The sequence below is a fragment of the Heptranchias perlo genome, chromosome 13, assembly GCF_035084215.1.
Source record: "Heptranchias perlo isolate sHepPer1 chromosome 13, sHepPer1.hap1, whole genome shotgun sequence".
Lineage (NCBI taxonomy): Eukaryota > Metazoa > Chordata > Chondrichthyes > Hexanchiformes > Hexanchidae > Heptranchias > Heptranchias perlo.
The window spans coordinates 11,961,712-11,980,734 of NC_090337.1; the positions used below are offsets into that span (position 1 = coordinate 11,961,712).

At 41.4% G+C, this 19,023-nt stretch overlaps 1 protein-coding gene across 6 annotated transcripts in view; it reads right to left on the minus strand.

Annotated features, from left to right (window-relative positions):
• Positions 1-19,023, minus strand: part of LOC137331279 (mediator of RNA polymerase II transcription subunit 12-like protein) — a 482,895-nt gene that overhangs the window by 416,171 nt on the left and 47,701 nt on the right. For all 6 annotated transcript variants that reach the window (XM_067994976.1, XM_067994975.1, XM_067994977.1 and 3 more), the window contains exons 6-7: positions 10,207-10,379; positions 304-414 (exon numbers count right to left, since the gene is read on the minus strand). In XM_067994976.1, coding sequence (XP_067851077.1) covers positions 304-414; positions 10,207-10,379 — 284 coding nt within the window. The remainder of the gene's footprint in view (positions 1-303; positions 415-10,206; positions 10,380-19,023) is intronic.

The window sequence follows — 19,023 nt, forward strand, 5'->3', positions numbered from 1 at the left end:
TAGTCTTCCTTCATTCTATTTTCTTTTTTGTTTTTAGAAAAACACAAAGTTTGATGGAGATGTTATAAAAGTGGATAGCCAGGTGATGAAGGTTAGAATACTAGAGCCTAGTCTTCAGTTGCTTCAAGCCTACAGTCACAGAGATCCACATTACCCCCACCACAGCCTAGATCAGCTCTCTTATAAATGGACACGAGAGAGCGTTCCCAATTGATCCGCAGCACCTGAATACAATTAACACTAGTTGATATAAATCACATGGATACAATTAACAGAGAAAGGTGAATTATTCATTTTGCTGACCTGTAGCATTAGTGGCAACAGCAACTTAAGGAGCTCATCATCTGCTGGTCTGACTTTTTCCAGAACATCCAGGATCCAGGTCAAGTATTCGTGTCTTTCCAACATCCCATCCTACAACATGACATGTATGCAAGTAAAACAAGTTTTGTTTTTACTCCTTGTGCTTAGCAAACCCCAATTCACTGTCTTCTACAACCTGGGCAAGCAACTTAAATCCCAACATTTTCGCTGCCTGCAAGATGACTTATGGAAAAACTGCAGTACTCAGGCAGCAAATTGCACAATAATTGTAGCAATGTGCGAGACCCATCCCAGAAGTTCGGTCAGTGCCAAACTCTGTGCCACTTATGATGCAACAGGGAAAGAGACGTAAATAAAGACTGCGAAAATGAAAGTACATCATCAATATCAATGAGTACCCAAGACCAAGCCTTCCCATCAACATAGTTAATAGTGGTCCTGCTTAGGGTGATCTGAACTGATGTTTACTGTATGGAAAATAAAATGATGCGACTCAAGTCACAACTTCAGCTTACCTGGGTATTACTATATATAGTTGTTATACTTACTTTTCAGTCCTCCAGTGGGACTGTGGAGCATCCAACTTTACTTTCTGTTGCAGTGTCTCCCATTCCCTACAATGCTGCTTGCCCACCTACTACCATCTATAGCTGTTTCTTTCCCACACTTGTAAACAACAACAACTTGCATTCATAGAGCGCCTTTAACATTGTAAAACATCCCAAGGCACTTCACAGGAGTGATTATCAAACACAATTTGACACCAAGCCACATTAGGAGATATTAGGACAGGTGATCAAAAGCTTGGTCAAAGAGGTAGGTTTCAAGGAGCGTCTTAAAAGGAGGTAGAGAGGTGGAGAGGTTTAGGGAGGGAATTCCATCGCTTAGGGCCTACGCAGCTGAAGGCATGGCTGCCGATGCTGGAACGATAAAAATCGGGGACAGGTAAGAGGCCAGAATTGGAGGAGCACACAGATTTCGGAGGGTTGTAGGGCTGGAGGTGGTTACAGAGACAGGGAGGGACGAGGTCATGGAGGGATTTGAAAACAAGGATGAGAACTTTAAAATCAAGGCATTGCCAGACTGGGAGCCAATGTAGGTCAATGAGCACAGAGGTGCTGATGGGTGAACGGGACTTGGTGCGAGTAAACCCCCACGAGCCGCCCTCTCCTCCCCGCTCTCGCTACCAGCCCACCAGCAACCAGTTCCCATTGCCTTGGGCCTCTGGGGAGGGGGAGGGAACAAACAAGGGAGAACTGAGTGAGAGGAGTGAGACAAGAGAGAAGAAAGGGCTAGTGAAAAAGAGAGGTAACAGTAGCAGAGTGCATGTGTAGGGGTTGACTGGATACTAAAGGGCCATCAGGGTGGGCGTGACCAGGGGAACAACATGGGGGAGAAAGGGCAGAGGGCAGAGTAGTCATGGTGAGAGACAAGGCTCTGACACTAAGAAAAGGGGAGGGCACAAGATAAGGTAGGGGTAACAAGGTCAGTCCATACACATGATTATGCTGTCAAAGGGTGGGTGCAGGAAAACAAAGTGCAAATTGGTTCAGGTGGAGAGGGTGTCGGGACTGACGAGACCTAGCCTAACAGTGATTACAGGGAGGAAAGAGTAAAGACGAACTCAAATATAATATATGGAGGGACTCTACATATTATAATCTTCCTTATGTCTCGGTCTCGGTCTCTCAATCTGTTTCCCTGTGCCATTAACCTTTGGCAAATAACCAGAGGCGACAGAAACATTTTTTTTTAAACAGAGAGTTATGATGGTCTAGATTGCACTGCCTGAAAGGGCAATGGAAGCAGACTCAATAATAACTTTCAAAAGAGAATTGGATAAATACTTGAAGGGAAAAACTGTTCAGGGCATTGGGGGAAAAGAGCAGGGGAGTGGGACTAATTGGATTTCCCTTAAAGTATTTCAAAGAGCTGGCACAGGCATGATGGGCCAAATAGCCTCCTTAGTACTGTAACATACTATGATAACTCTGTCTGTCACTTTCCTTTTTTTTTGAAAAAAGGAGGAATGTGTTGTGGAAGGGAGGAGGGGATAAATCCTTGGATTATATTGGATTAGAAGACCAAGGCACAAAATAGCACAAGCAGCAATTACATGTACCTTTAAAACATTTATCTGAAAGAATATTATTGGATTTAAACATAGTATGTTGTACAAGAAAAATAATCAAAAAGCCCAGGAAGGGGTCAGTGACCAGTCCTCAGAGCCTATTTAACACGCAAACACACGGTTAACTAATCTGATGTAGCTCAGCACACGAGGAGATAGTCTGTTACTTTCCTAATTTTCACTTCACCGAGCCAATACATTACAGATCAACCTCTAAAGCAGAATTAGGTCATGTTTTACGCTGGCATGATCACAGGCTAAAAAAGCAGCATGACATTGTGTCCTCATGTGGCTCATAGCCAAGGGCTTCAGAGGGACAAAAGCATTCCGTTTGTTGGCTCAATAACAGAAACCAATAAATGGTCCTTCATGTTTTACTTTAACAATTCTATTTAAAAAGTACAAGCCAATTTTTTTTTTGGGGGGGGGGGGGGGGGAGGCAGCCTAAGGTCGGGGTGGGGGGGTCAGAAATCTATTAGCACATACAATCTTTAAAATGTATAGGGATTTAAACTCCACTGTGCAATATTCATAACAAACCCATTAACAAGTTGGTGTTCGGTCCACTATTTTAATAAAAGGCTTAAACCTTTGTTATAACAGACAAAGGAATTTCTTACAAACACATTAATGCATGTGCTACCAAAATGGCACAGCAAAATTACAACCAAAATGAAATAAAAGCAAAAAAGTTACTTTTTTTAAAAATGCGACACCAAGTTTTTTTTTAAAAAAAGCTTGTCATTTCCACTAATTGTTTTTGAATATTTTAGTTTTAAAAAAATTGAGTGGTGGGGGAGGGAAAAAGTCACAATATCCAACACTGAAGGAATCTAATAAGCACATTCACAGTTCAAATGGCAGGATCATCGAAACACCTTAATGCTTTATGGTCAGTGAGTTATAGTTCAGCATCACTTTCCAGCAAGTCATCCCTCCCCCATCACCCTAGATCAACAAAACACCGTTTAAACAAATATATTCCACCAAAAATAAAACCAACTGAAAAAAAAATACAGACAGAAAGGGTGTTAATAATAATTCTCTAACGGTTCAAATTCAAAAAGGGGAACTGAAGCCAATACTCCGTCTTTCAGCCCCATTTGCTTAACAGCTGTGAGTTTCCAACCGATTTGCACTGACGTCCCCCTTTATACTGTGGCTTCTGTGAAGCAGCTCTGTAATGTGGCAGGGCTCCTGCTGTTATTGAATCTATCCCATTTACATTGCTGGGACAAATTCTCCCAGCACCAGTGAGAAAGGAAGAAACAGTCATATGTAAAAAAAGTGTCACGATCACAACTTTCAGTTTTTGGCTACAGACCTTCTTTGCTAGTGAGAGGAGGCTAACAATGTGAAAACTGTACTGCCATTCATTATGGCTGCACTGAGCACTTATCCTGCATGCGGGCAGAAGTACAGCAGCCATTTATTTGCATGTGCTATGACTGGCATTTATGCTTCTAGAAGAACCTTGGAAAGCCACTCCAGAGCTGGTTCCCCACTCTCTCAGTGCCATTAATGCCCCCTCATTTAAAATTGCAGTGCCAAAGGCAGGACTGTAATATAAAAGGGGTATCATTTTTATTTAATTCATGCTCGGGATATGGGAATCGCTGGCAACGCCAGCAATTAATGCCCATCCCTAGTTGCCCTTGAGAATGCGGAGGCCTTCTTAAACCGTTGCAGTCCCTGTGGTGAAGGTACTCCCACAGTGCTGATAGGTAGGGAGTTCCAGGAATTTGAACCAGCGACCATGAAGGAATGGCAGTATATGTCCAAGTTGGGATGGTGTGTGACTTGAAGGGGACTTGGAGGTGATAGTGATCCCACGGACCTGCTGTCCTTGTCTTTCTAGGTGGCGGAGATCATGGGTTTGAGAGGTGCTGCCGAGTAAATGGCCAGACAGAGTCACTACAGTTGTTTGTACCCATCGTGGTGCGAATGCAAAGCTCCTACCACTTCACATCAGAGTTGACTTAGGTCAACAAAACCAGAAGAGTTGCAGCAAGCCAATGGGTAATCTAAGTAAGCCTCTGTGTTACTCTCTGCCAGGAGGAAACGTCTACTAATGAGTCAGGGTGATCATGCAATACCTAGCCTGCACAAATCCATTTGTAAATTTCTCTCAGGAGTTAGGATTTTCTGGATCCAACACTACATCGTTACCAGCACCAGAAAGTTTTTGTAAAGTAAATCAACTCCAACTGTGGGGACTATAATGTATTATGCTGTACAGAAAAGAAATTAATAGCTTATAATTTTGAAGGATTTAATTGGGGCAGTCGTAACTAAAACCCTAGAGGATTAAACTGGGTTTCCATTACCCCTGCCTAACCTTAGCAGCAAAAACACATTAAATGAAGATCTAGTTCTTAAAACCATCCAGTGTGATCTTAACAGTCCTGCAATTGTCAAACGTACCTTTAGTCTGTATCTTACATAAATAAGGAAGCATGTTCATTTACCAAGTAAGATGCAAAACAGAAGCTAACACAGTTCATATTTTTGTTGGCTTGTACAATAAGAGGTGCCATGTGAGAAATGCTTAAGGCTTTTCCATATCCTTTATATTTTGTATGCGATCACTGTCAGTTTGAGTGAATACATTTTTTTTTTACAAACCTGCATTGAGGTGAGAGCAAAAGATAGATAAAATAGTATTAACCAATATGACTGAAGCTTCTGTCACACAGTCTAGAGCCAGTGAAAAGGCCGCAATCAATCTAGTGAACCTTTGTTGCACCGCTTCTAAGGCAAGTATATCCTTCTTTCGATAAAGAGACCAAAACTGTTCACAGTACTCCAAGTGAGGTCTCACCAAAGCCCTGTACAATTGTAGTAAGACTTCCTTACTCTTGTACTCCAACCCCATAGCAATAAAGGCCAACATGCCATTTGCCTTCCTAACTGCTTGCTAACTTTTTATGTTTATTGTACGAGGACACCCAAATTTCTCTGAACATTAACATTTAATAGTTTATCATTTTAAAAATATTGTTTTTCTATTCTTCCTACCAAAGTGAATAACCTCACATTTCCCCACATTATATTCCATCTGCCACCTTCTTGGTCATTCATCTAACCTGTCTATATCCCTTTGCAGACCCTTTCTGTCCTCACAGCTTACTTTCCCACCTAGCTTTGTATGGTCAGCAAACTTGGATACAATACACTCGGTCCCTTCATCTAAGTCACCAATATAGACTGTAAATAGCTGAGGCCCAAGCAATGATCCTTGTGGCACTCCACTAGTAACAGCCTGTCAACCTGAAAATGACCCGTTTATCCCTACTCTCTGTTTTCTGTCCATTAACCAATCCTCAATCAATGCTAATATATCACCCCCAACCCCACGAGCCCTTATCTTGTGCAACAACCATTTATATAGCCTCTTATCGGATGCCTTTTGAAAATCCAAATATACTACATCCACTGGTTCCCCTCTATCTACCCTGCTAGTTACATCCTCATAAAAACTCTAATAAATTTGTCAAACACGATTTCCATTTCAGAAAACCATGTTGACTCTGCCTAATCATACTATGATTTTCTAAGTGCCCTGCTACCACTTCCTTAATAATGGATTCCAGCATTTTCCCAAAGACTGATGTCAGGCTAACTGGCCTGTAGTTCCCAGTTTTCTCTCTCCCTCCTTTCTAGAATAGCGGGGTCACATTTGCTACCTTCCAATCTGCTGGGACCGTTCTAGAATCCAGGAAATTTTGGAAGATCACATGGAAAAGGTAAATCAAGTAAATTACTTTAAACTAAATTGCAAGAGTTAGGAGGTTCAAGCTAGTAAAAGGCAATGTTAGGACTATTAGGAAGCTGTTTGCGTAAAGAGTGATCAATATATGGAAGAAAGAGAGCAGTGGGGGTCAAAATCCTAGAATCATTTACAGAATAATTGGATGCTGCAATGGGGGGACCCAAGGGTCTTTCAGGATGGATCAACCAAGGTAAGTTTAATGACCTTCCTCCTCGATAATTATCTTGTGATCATGGAGCATGGACGTGGTTTCCCATCTCATATAGGCCATTATTAGGAACCCAAGTATTTCTTCAGAGAAAGCCAGAGACATTACGCTGGGCAAGGCTTCCCAGGCCACTCTCGTGTCTCTTTGCAGCTAGTCACCATTGGAGGATGCCTGGGAGCATAACACCCAGCTCCCAAAAAAAAAAATTAAATAGGGAGAAAGGAAAATCTTTACTCTACTGGGCAGTAACTTAACGTACTGCTCTGGACACGAGTCTCTTGCAGGAGAAGCATTCTTTGAAGAATACAGTAAAGCCTATAAACCTGAGGGACTGGCATCAGCTGTCCTTTTTTTTGCAGATGTCCTTATTTTCAAAATGGTCACTGAATGTACAGTAAAAAATTGTTAATAATGGGGAGCTCTTTACCCAGCACCCATAGTGGCAGAGAAGCCGCTCTATCCCTGGGATCGAGCCGTGCAAGCATTCAATCCCAAAGAAACCGCTCTATCCCCAAGATCGAGCCGCGCAAGCACTCAATCCCAGAGATAGAGCGGTCTCTCTGCCGCTGTGCATGCTGGGTAAAGAGCTCCCTATTCCACAAAAGCCCGTTTCTTTCACAACACCCGCCTTGCGCTGACCGGCATACACCGATCTCACCAGAATTCGGGAGCAGAAAAGAAGCAAGCTGGAGGGGAAGTGCCAGTGATCCTGACTCAGTGAAAGTTCCAGATACAGCAGCTTTGCAACAGGCTGTATCCCGCGTTTTAAGTTGCAAAAGGGCTTGGTGTATTGAAGGCTGTCCATAGTTCATAATTTGCGAGTGTCCATGGTTTCAGAGTACCTCTTGTATATTTTACCATGTAAGTTATTTGGGTCTCTCAGTAAGTGCCCGTTTTTTGCAGCTGTCTTTTTTTGGCGTGTCCTTTTATAAGGGTTTCACTGTATATAAGAATAGATTTGCACCATTTCTGGCAATGGCTTCTCTTCCCACTCCCACACAGTGACCTCAGGAGCCTTCCCCCAAAGGATGGATCCTGGCCGTCTCCTCTTCCTCATTTACATGCTGCCCTTTGCTGCTTTCACCCACAGACATTTGGTTAGCCAACACATGGACGTTGATGAAACAAAACTCTGTTTGTCCACCACCTCTCTCAACCCCTCTACTACCTCTGTGCTGTCAGATTACTTGCCCAACAACCAGTCTTGGACGAGTCATAATTTCCTCCCGCTAAACGCTGGGAAGACTGAAGCAATCATCATCGGCCATGCCACAAGTTCCATGCCGTTCCCACCGATTCCATCTCCCTCCCTGGCCACAGTCTCAGGCCGAAACCGACTGTTCACAATCTCAGCGTTATGCTCAATCCCAAGGTGGGTTTCCGACCCCATATCCTCTCCATCACAAACACTGCTGACTTCCACCACCATAATATCACCCATCCCTCCCTCAGCCCTTCTACTCCTGAAACCTGTCGTTCGTGTTTTTGTCACCTCTGCACTCGATCACCCCAATGCTCTTTTTTTCATAAAGATGGTCATCCTTGAAATTTAGACCCTGGTTTAAAGATTGTGTGCTCTCCATTTAACACTTAAAAATGATGCCTCTTCTCCCCTTATATTACAATGTTGGCATCACATGCAATTTGCATCAAATTACATTGTTTGTTAACAAACTTATTAACAATTACCACAAACTTTTTCAGGAAGACTGTCCCCCTTTAAATATTTGGCCAAGGAACAAATTGCTCTCAACTTAGAAACCTTTGGTATTTAAGTTTTCTCCTCCCAAAGCAACCTACTGTCAGCTGCATTTTATTTTCTCTGCAAAAACTGGAATGTGATTTTAAAGAAAGTACTTTTTTTTACCCTCAGAATTATACCCACCATAGGAATGTACAGCCCTGCAAGGGAATTCTGCATCCATCTGACCAGTCTCAAAATTTGAAAAATTCTCTCCCTTCATCCAAATATTTATCTAGTTCCCTCCTGAATTTTCTGACCCTACCTACTTCCACTCCTGGGCAATCTCATCACCACCCTCTATGTAATAGGGCTAAACCTAATCTGTTTGCCTTCCTCTTCTGAGCTCGAGTAATGAATGGTGCACAAATGGAGATCTGTATTTGTCCCTTGCTAGTAGAGATTTTGGCTTTTTTTTTTAATTAAAAAAAAATTTAGTTCCTCCATCTTTTAATCCACAATTGCTAATCTCACTCCCTCTCCTTTCCTCTCCTCCTCAACCCAATGCAAAATACAGAAGCAGAGCAGGTTGCGTTGCCATGGTTTGGTCACAGATCGTGACTGTGCTGAACATAGAAGGCAACGAAGATAAATAAAATCATATTTGCAATTAAAATAATCTCAGGTTTCTGCAACATAAGACTCTCTTGCACAGGAACACACTTTCGCTCCCAAATCTACCCCCACTCCACCACGCCCTCTCGAAATACCAGTAGCTCAATGTTTAAAGATCATGCACATTACAAAGCTGCTCCAGAAGGAACACTGCAGAGATTCATTTCCCAGTGAACTTTGTGGCGTACGCCCATCACCTCAGTGCCCCAGTGAGGTGAACACTTGTTAATTATAAAAGTTAAACGTGTTCAACCAAATTTCATACACCAGGAAAACATTCCACATCCAATTTTTTAAAAGCAGTTTTCAGCAATTTTTACATTTAAAAATTACACCTAATTAGGTTTTTTTTTTGAAAAGAATAAGTCATTTGAAACATTAACTTTGGCAATAAATGTTTATAAAAGGTATAGCTGAGGCTGAAATAAGCATACAATTTAACTCGGATAAGAAGGACTAAAGAACACAAGTACAGAATTCACAAGCCTCAAGCAAAGTTAAAAGATCGGAAAAGAAAACTTTCCTCCTATTTCTTCCTTCTCTTCCCCACCCCAAATTAAAGATATTTGGTGCAAGGTCAACTGACACTTTTAAAAAAAGGGAGCTGGACCAATATATGTTGAGAGTGGTAATTGAAGCTTAGATAGGTATTAATAGCATCGCTAGATTTCTTCAGGGGAGTCACTATTTCTTAAATGCAGTTGATGTGGGAAAGAAGTCCACGATAGATTAATCCAAAAGGAAACAAAAAACTTCAAATGCCAGAAGTCAAACAAAAACAGAAAATTCTGAAAATACGCACCACGTCAGTCAGCATCTGCAGCCTTTTGTCAGAACAGGTTCAGAACATAATGAAGGGTTACACCCAAACTATTAACCTGGCTTTTCTCTTTACAGATGCTGACTGACCATGTGGTATTTCCATTCACGTTCCGTTTTTGTTACAGAATAATCATACATGGACTCGGGATAGAGGAGGCTCGATGGGAAGAATGGCCTTTTCATGCTCCACCTTTTACATTTTTTTCACACCAAAGGGCTGTCAGAGGCCATGCAATCATACCCCAGCCCTTCAAGTGCAGAGGAAGAGAAAATTGGAATATTTAAGTTCTTTCTGATCAGCATGGTCTTCTGTTACCTGTAGGGTTCTTAACCCTCCAGGATTGCCCTGGAGTCTCCAGGAATTAAAGATTAATCTCTTGGACTCCAATGCAAGCAACCCGGGAGAAAAATCATGGGGGTATGAAAAAACCTGAGCGATTTTTCATTTTCTTCGAATGCTTTCATTTATTAGTTATAAAAATATTGGAGATGGAGGAAAAACGCCGTTTGGCCAGGCGGGACGGTTGGAAGTGGGAGGTCATGTGATGAGACCTCCAGGAATACATCCAACCAGAGTTGGCAACCCTCGTTACCTGGAACATGTAAAACGCCAGTTTCTCATTGTACTCCCACTGTTTTATTGCTTGTTCCACCTCCGGAGGCACTGTTGTTGTAGATGTAGGGCCTTGGCCGGCAGGCCCGTGATAATATTCAGCAATTTTAGCCAGCTGTTCGCGAAGGTATCTTGTCAAAATCTGAGTCCATTCTGTAAAGGTAGGAGGGGAGAAACAAAGTTAATCAAGGCGAGACTTCATGGAACATTCCAACTCAAAGTGAACACGGCCCTGATGGCTTGCATCCTAGAATGCTCAGGGAAGTCCGAGAGATGACGGCAGAGGTTCTGACCACAACCTTTCAAACGTCCTTGGCTACGAAAGTTGTGCTAGAGGCTGCCAATGTAATACCTCTGTCCAAAAAAGGAGAAAGGGATAAACCAGCTAACTACGGACCAGTCAGCGCAACGTCGATAGTGGATAATCTTCTAGATGCCTGACATGGGATAAAGTTAACGCTCATCTAGAAAGACATGGATCGATGACAGACAACAGGTATTTGTAAAAGGCAAGTAATGTCTGGCACCTTGTTCTGAATTTGAATGTGTTTGCACCAAAAGATGGATTTAAAGCAGCAGCAGCAACTGCTCAGACATCCACAGCCAGAATAAAATACAGCAGAATTGCTGGCCATTAACATTTATCACCGACAGTGCTCTGCCTCCCTGGAGGCAGTAAGTGAAATCACCAAGTGATGCTCTGTGCCTCCAAAAGGTATGTACGTTGCCTCACTAATTTTGCACTACAATTATGGAGGCATCTGAACAATACAAGCAGGGTAGAACACTCTCTTTTTGGGCTATGAGGTTACTAGTTCATACTTCATGTGGTGCAGGTGGGCATTAACCACCAAAGAACAGCAAGTTCTCTAGTTGACATTCCTACCTCAACCACGAAAAAACTGATCATTCACCTCATTCCCACTAATGGGCAGAATATTTGACTTCTTAATAGTGGCCACACTCCAAAATTAAATTAATTGTACAAAAGACTTAGATATTTTGATGTAGGCATTATATAAATGCAAGCATTTTACTGCACTGTAAAACAGCAGCTGCTTATCAGTTTTCACACAAAACTCACAATATTCAACAACTCAACCTATTCTGGTGTGCATTCATTGATATGGGTGAGGTGACTAATTGCACTATTTTTAAGAAAGAAAATTGGAGGCAAAAATTGTGAACAGTTATTACTATGTTGTGAAGGAATGGGATCAAGGGTCTATTTGCAACAGTAACAGTGCAATTTGGGAGGTTTTGGAAGATCTGATCAGCATTACGGAACTGGGTTGGTAAAAATCACATCTTTATTGATGAATCCCAAAATGCATTATGAATGGACAAAACAGTGGCAATTTTAATGAGATTTTTGAGTGGATAAATTCAGGGGATTTTATTTTACGCTCGAGGGGTTGCAGAGTGCAATACGAGAAATAAAACAAAAAGAAAAATCAGGTGATCCCACTCATGTCAGGCTGCATCCTCTTTCTCAAAGCTCTTCCATTTTCCAACTGATTAAGAAGAAAACGCCTCTCGCAACCTCAGGACATCCCAGAGAGCTTTACAGCCAATTAAGCACTTTTGAAGTGTAGTCACTGTTGTAATGTAGGAAACGCAGCAGCCAATTTGCATTCAGCAAGGTCCCACAGACAGTAATGTGAAAATGACCAGAGTGTTTGAGTGATGTTAGTTGAGGGACAAGTATTGGCCAAGACACCTCAGAGAACTCCCCTGATCTTTTACACCCACCTAAGAGGGTAGCCAGGGCCTCGGTTTAATGTCTCATCCGAAAGTCAGTACCTCTGACGGTGCAGCACTCCCTCAGCCTAGATTTTGTGTTCAAGTCTCTGGAACGTGGCTTGAACCCGCAACCTTCTGACTCAGTGGCGAGAGTGCTACCCACTGAGCCACGGCTGACACCTAACATTGCACATTGTATGGTGGACTCACCACCATGCTTTCCAGCTGCCTGACTGACCAAATAAAACACCCCAGATATTTTAGTCTTAAATCCTGCATCAGACAATTCAGCTCTCTTTTTTCTGGATGTTTATCATCTTCGCATCTGCAAACAAAATAGCCACAACAAAGGTACTGCAGTATCATTCCCCAACACTTAAACCACCCACATTTAAATCAGGCATTCATTTAAATCAGGCATTCATTTAAATCAGGCATTCATTCATTTAAATCAGGCAAATGGCACAAACCATTTGCCGTTACCATTATTGTCAATTACAAAGGCGGCAGGTTAGAGGTGGCCAAACCCAAATGGCAAGGAAAAACACTAATTTAGTTATTACAAATGTCATGGGTAGTGACTACTACTACTTCGTAATATAGTGCTCCTCATGTACAACTACTCAAAGTGCCTTAAAAATGCAAGTAGTAAGAAATTGGGTGGGAGACGGAATGGGGGGGACTGAAGGTATAATCGTAGAAATGGGTTTTTAAGAAGGCTTTCAAGGCAGGGAGAGAGGGAACATGGCAAAGCAGTTTTAGAAGACAATTTCAGAAGGACATCGTAGTCAAAAGATCAGCCTCAGTAGCGGAGCAAAGGGAGAGCAATACTCCGGAGTTAGAGGAACAGAAAGTGTGAACCGGAGTAGCTTTCCCAAGTATGGTAGAATGGGGGAAAAATATGAAATCAATTCACTGGGCCACAATGAGCCAGTCGAATTGGGCTAGAATAGGTTGTTGGGCATGCAAAAAGAGATGCAGAACTCTGGATTAGCTGAAGGTTCTGAAGTGGAGAGGGCCAATGAAGAAGGACTATTATAACACAATAAAACAGAGTTCTGTACATCATTACCATGCATCCACACAGGCATAAGGGGAAATTTGCACTTAAAACTTCAAAAGAGTTACTACCCAAAACACTGGAAAACGTTAACCTGATCAGAAGACATTAGAGGGCCACATTTCATTTAAGCTACAATGAATACCAGTGCCTTACTGCACTAGTATTACAAAAAAAAACACCTTGATAAGAGTTCCATTTCTGTATTACCTTTAAGCCAGTCGTGTGTTTAATAACATGGTATTTAAAACACAAGTGAAATATTGCAGGAAACAGCCAGAACAGTGAAGCACAAGTCAACAGAGGTGACACTGCAACTTTATAACTGTCTAGGCAACACGAGGAGCATCATATAAATTTAGTCACACTGAAATGCGCACACACTGAAGCACGGTAAGAATGATTCAGAGAGTAAAAGGCACATACCATAATAAAAAAAGATCAATTTAAGTTTTACATCCTGAAGTGGTCCTCGTTTATATTTTTTATACATATTACATACACACACACACACACACACACACGAAAGACTTGCATTTCTATAGCGCCTTTCATGGCCTCAGGATGTCCCAAAGAACTTTACAGCCAATTAATTACTTTTGAAGTGTAGTCACTGTTGTAATGTAGGAAACACAGCAGCCAATTTGTGCACAGCAAGGTCCCACAAACAGCAATGCGTAAATGACTAGATAATCTGTCATTGGTTGAGGGATAAATATTGGCCAGGGCAATGGTATAAACAGATCAATCAAGCCAGCAGCACCAGGGAACACAAATAAAGATATATTATGATATATATTAATGACTTGGACTTGGGTATAGAGGTTACAATTTCTAAGTTTGTAGATGACACGAAACTCAAGTGCAGTAAATAATCTGGAGGATAGTAACAGACTTCAGGAGGACATAGACAGACTGGTGAAATGGGCAGACATATGGCAGATGAAATTTAACACAGAAGTGTGAAGTGATACATTTTGGTAGGAAGAATGAGGAGAGGCAATATAAACTAAATAGTACAATTTTAAAGTGAGTACAGGAACCTGGGGTTACACATATACATATCTTTGAAGGAGGCAGGACAAGTTGGGAAAGCTGTTAAAAAAGCATAAAGGGTCCTGGGCTTTATTAATAGAGGCATAGAGTACAAAAGCAAGGAAGTTATGTTAAACCTTTCTAAAACACTGGTTAGACCTCAGCTGGAGTATTGTGTTCAATTCTGGGCACCACATTTTGGGAAGGACATCAAGGCCTTAGAGAGGGTGCAGAAGAGATTTACGAGAATGGTACCAGGGATGAGGGACTTCAGTTATGTGGAGAGATTGGAGAAACTGGGTTTGTTCTCCTTAGAACAGAAACGGTTGTTAATTGTATGATTTATATCAATTAGTGTTAATTATATTCAGTTAGTGGGTGTCAATTTGGGACCCTCTTGTATCCTTTTAATAGGAGAGCTTAGCTAGGGTGTGTGTGTGTGTGTGTGTGTGTATATAAATAAAAGGGGAATCTATGTGAACAAAGGCTTGGAAGCAAATGAAGAGCAGGCTCTAGTATTCTATCCTTCACCACATGGCTATCCAATTTTAACATGGTAGCAGAGAATGCTTACCTAAAGGTGGAGGTTGGAAACTACAATTTTTTTATGGATGTACAAAACAAAACTTGAAAGCCTAGTGGCCACTGTGTAAAATGGCAGAAAGCAAGTTTAAATCATCGAGGTACAATTTCCCTCCAATGTTCTCAGAGTTTGAACCATATGACCAGTGGAAGAATGAGGTTAATATGTGGACATGGGTTACTGCTCTACCAAAGAGAAAACAAGGCATGGCCTTAGCGTTGTCACTTCCTGAACAAAGTAAAATCAGAAGTAAGGTCTTTTCTGAGATGGAGGCAGATCTTTTGGATAATAATGAAGGTTTTACCTTTCTAATAGAATTTCTGGATCAACTCTACAAGAAAGATGACCAGTTAAGTGCCTTTGAGCCTTGGTCAGCATTTCATAGATTTTGGAAAACGGATGGTCATTCAATGGAATATATCCTGGACTTTAACAAATTGTACAAAAGGTTGACAAAGTTCAAATTGGGAATCCCTGGATCGTTACTAGCGTTTAAATTACTAGATTGTGCTAAGGTGTCTCATGGACAGGCAACTGGTCCTAACTGGCATCCAGTTTTCGGAAAAGGAGACGCTGTTGGATCAAATAGCTGCCGCCTTAAAGAAATTCCTGGGGAAACAGTCATTCCCTTCAGCCTTCATGGAACAATTGGGGTCTTCCGCTATAGCGCAAAGAATGGAAGATTCGATGGTTACCAGGTTTCGAAATGTTCCAGACACTAAACGCAGGCACCAGTCCGGTTTCAAAATTTTCAAGAGACCGGACGCAGGCGTCAATATGATGGAAGGATTATAGACAGCCAGGTTGGTGATGAAAGCAGGTACAGCAAATCCAGCTATATCAGCAGAAGACAAAACTGGAACAGTAATAATGGGCGAATTAATTCCAGGAATGCCCAAGGAAAAATCAGGAGATGCTTTAGATGTGACTAAGTATCATTATGAGGCGAATTGCCTAGAGCGAAAACGCAGGGTTTTTGAAATGACGCATGAAGAAAGTGGTTCTGAGGGAGAGGATGAAGATAATGATGAACGTGAACAGATTATACTGGTCACAAGGAGCTTTAATCCTGCGATGAATGCATTAGTCGCAGATTCCTCTAATTATGCGCTGTTAGTGCATGTACTTCAACTGTATGCAGGGTAGATTGGTTAAAATGTTATCTTGATTCACTAAGTAGTGAGGATCGAAGCAAGGTTAAGGAATATAAAAGTTCTACCTGTTTTAGGTTTGGAGATGACAACATCTTGAGGTCACTCAAGAGTGTGATAATTCCATGTTAAAATTGGATAGCCATTTGGTGAAGGACAGAATACTAGAGCCTGGTCTTTAGTTGCTTCCAAGCCTTTATTCACATAGATTCCCCTTACACACACACACACACACACACACACACACCGCACCCTAGCTAAGCTCTCCTATAAAAAGGATACAAGAGAGTCCCCTATTGATACCCACCATCTGAATACAATTAACACTAACTGATGTAAATCATACAATTAACAGATTCTCTTCTCTCTCTTTAAATAACAAAAAAAAACTATGTATACAATACAAAAAAAAGTTTCAAAAATCAAAAACTTCCAAACTCTTTACAACTTATACTATTCACAGCATTACATTGTGAGGCGACCCTTCTCGAGGACCCCTAATAATTTCTTCGTACGTGTACCTTTTAGTAAAACAATCTGACAATTGATGGCTTGAATCCACCCATTAATTTTAGAGATTTCCTTTCTCTCCAGCGTTTGTTTCAAGCCAGCAAGGTCAAAGGTGAAGGGGAAATTTGATAGAGGTGTTCAAAATCATGAATGGTTTTAGAATCATAGAACGGTTACAGCACAGGAGGCCGCCATTCGGCCCATCGAGCCCGTGCCAGCTCTTTGTAAAAGCAATCCAGTTAGTCCCGTTCCCCCATAGCCCTGCAAATTTTTTCCCTTCAAGTATTTATCCAATTCTTTTTTGAAAGCCACAATTGAATCTGCTTCCACCATCCTTTCAGGCAGCACTGTGTAAAGAAGTTTTCCTCATGTCGCCTCTGGTTCTTTTGCCAATCACCTTAAATCTGTGTCCTCTGGTTCTCGAGCATTCCACCAATGGGAACAGTTTCTCTTTATTTACTTTATCTAAACCCTTCATGATTTTGAACACCTCTGTCAAATCGCCTCTTAACCTTCTCTACTCTAAGGAGAACAACCCCAGCTTCTCCAGTCTATCGACATAACTGAAGTCCCTCATCCCTGGAACATTCTAGTAAAACTTTTCTGCACCTTCCCGAAGGCTGTCACATGCTTCCTAAAGTGCGGTGCCCAGAATTGGACATAATTCTCCAGTTGCAGCCGAACCAGTGTTTTAGTACCAGAGTACAAAACTTCCTTTTGTACTCTATGCCTCTATTTATAAAGCCCAGGATCCCGTATACCTTTTAAACTTGTTTCTCAACCTGTCCTGCTAGCTTCAAAGAGTTGTGCACATATACCCCCAGGTCTCTACTCCTGCACCCACTTTAGAATTGTACCATTTAGTTTATATTGCCTCTCCTCATTCTTCCGGCCAAAATGTATCACTTCGCACTTCTCTGAATTAAATTTAATCTGCCATGTGTCCACCCATTCCTCCAGCCTGTCTATGCCCTCCTGAAGTCTATTACTATCCTCCTCACTGTTTACTACACTTCCAAGTTTTGTGTCGTCTGCAAATTTTGAAATTGTGCCCTGAACACCCAAGTCCAAGTCATTAATATATATCAAAAAAAGCAGTGGTCCTAGTACAGACCCCTGGAGAACACCAATGTATACCTTCCTCCAGTCCGAAAAACAACCATTCTTTTGATAGAGTAAATAAGGAGAAACTGTTTCCAGTGGCAGAAGGGTCTGTACCCAGACGACGCAGATGTACGGTGATCGGCAAAAGAGTCAGAGGCGACAAAAGGGAACTTTTTTTTTAAACGCAGCAAGTTGTAATGATCTGAAATGCACTGCCTGAAAGGGCGGAGGAAGCAGATTTAATAGTAATTTTCAAAAGGGAATTAGGCAAATACTTGAAGGGAAAAAATTTACAAGGCTATGGGGAAAGAGCAGGGGAATGGGACTAATTGGATAGCCCTTTCAACGAGCCGGCACAGGCACAATGGGCCCCTCCTGTGTTGTACCTACCATGATCCTATAAAGATGTCTTTGTTGAAATGATAAATATTTGGAATAATTTAATCAGGCATGGCACTATAGTGAGAAGACATTAGGGATATTCAAAATGCAATTGAAGGAAACGCTGAGTGAGAATTGGAGAGATGAGTTTCAATGGGCCAAACGGTCTTTTTTCCTATCACTCTTCTCATATTCTTATTTAGCTTCAAATGACATGACTGGGTAGCTTTGTTATCTTGGATAGATGCTGCATACTAAAATTGCCAGTAAGCTTTCCAAATTGATATAAAATTTTGAATAGTGGCAACTCCGATGCACTTTGCAATTGTGGTTTTCATTTTCCACACAGGCTGCACTTAATTACACAGAGATTACCAACTCCCTCTGTGGCATTAATAAGTCAACCAATCAGTAAGGGCCAGCTCAGAACAAAAACCTAAATATAGTTTCCCCCTAGGGTAAAATATGTGATTTTACAAAATGTTTGTGACCAAAAAGGGGGACTCTCAACTGATCACAAAGTACGTCAAATTATCCACATCACTGTTCCGGTTCGAAACAGTGCCTGCTTAAAAGAATTTTTTTTTAAATTTAATATATATGTGTCTGAACAGTTTGCCATTTACTGCCAAGATTAAATACATTATTCATGGAAATGATAGTCAATGACAGTAAACTTTTCAGCATATATAGCAAATCATCTGAATCATCAAGAACACAAGAATTTTTAGGAACAGTTAAAGACCATTAAGCACAACAAGCCCGTCGCTTTTGATCAACCCCATGTATCGGTCAACTTTCTGCTCAGATCCCTTAATCTATTCTCACTCTAGAAACCCACCTTGAACCATTTATACTGGCTACTTCAATTCCTTTAATGGTAACTGATTTATGCACTGCCTGAAAGGGCGGTGGGAGCAGATTCAATCGTAACTTTCAAAAGGAAGTTGGATGTATACTTGAAAAGGAAAAATTTGCAGGGCTATAGGGAAATAGCAGGTGAGTGGGACTAATTGGATAGCTCTTTCAAAGAGATGGCACAGGCACGATGGGCCGACTGGCCCCCTTCTGTGCTGTAAGATTCTATTCTATCAAGTCTTATATTTGAGGTGAAAAAGTTTTGCCTGGATTTTTTTTTGTCCTAATTTTTAAACTCAAGTTTCTTGGAAACCCTAAGCCAATGTTACTTTTGTTAATTGTGTCCTACTTGTTTTCATTCCGTGCCCAGCG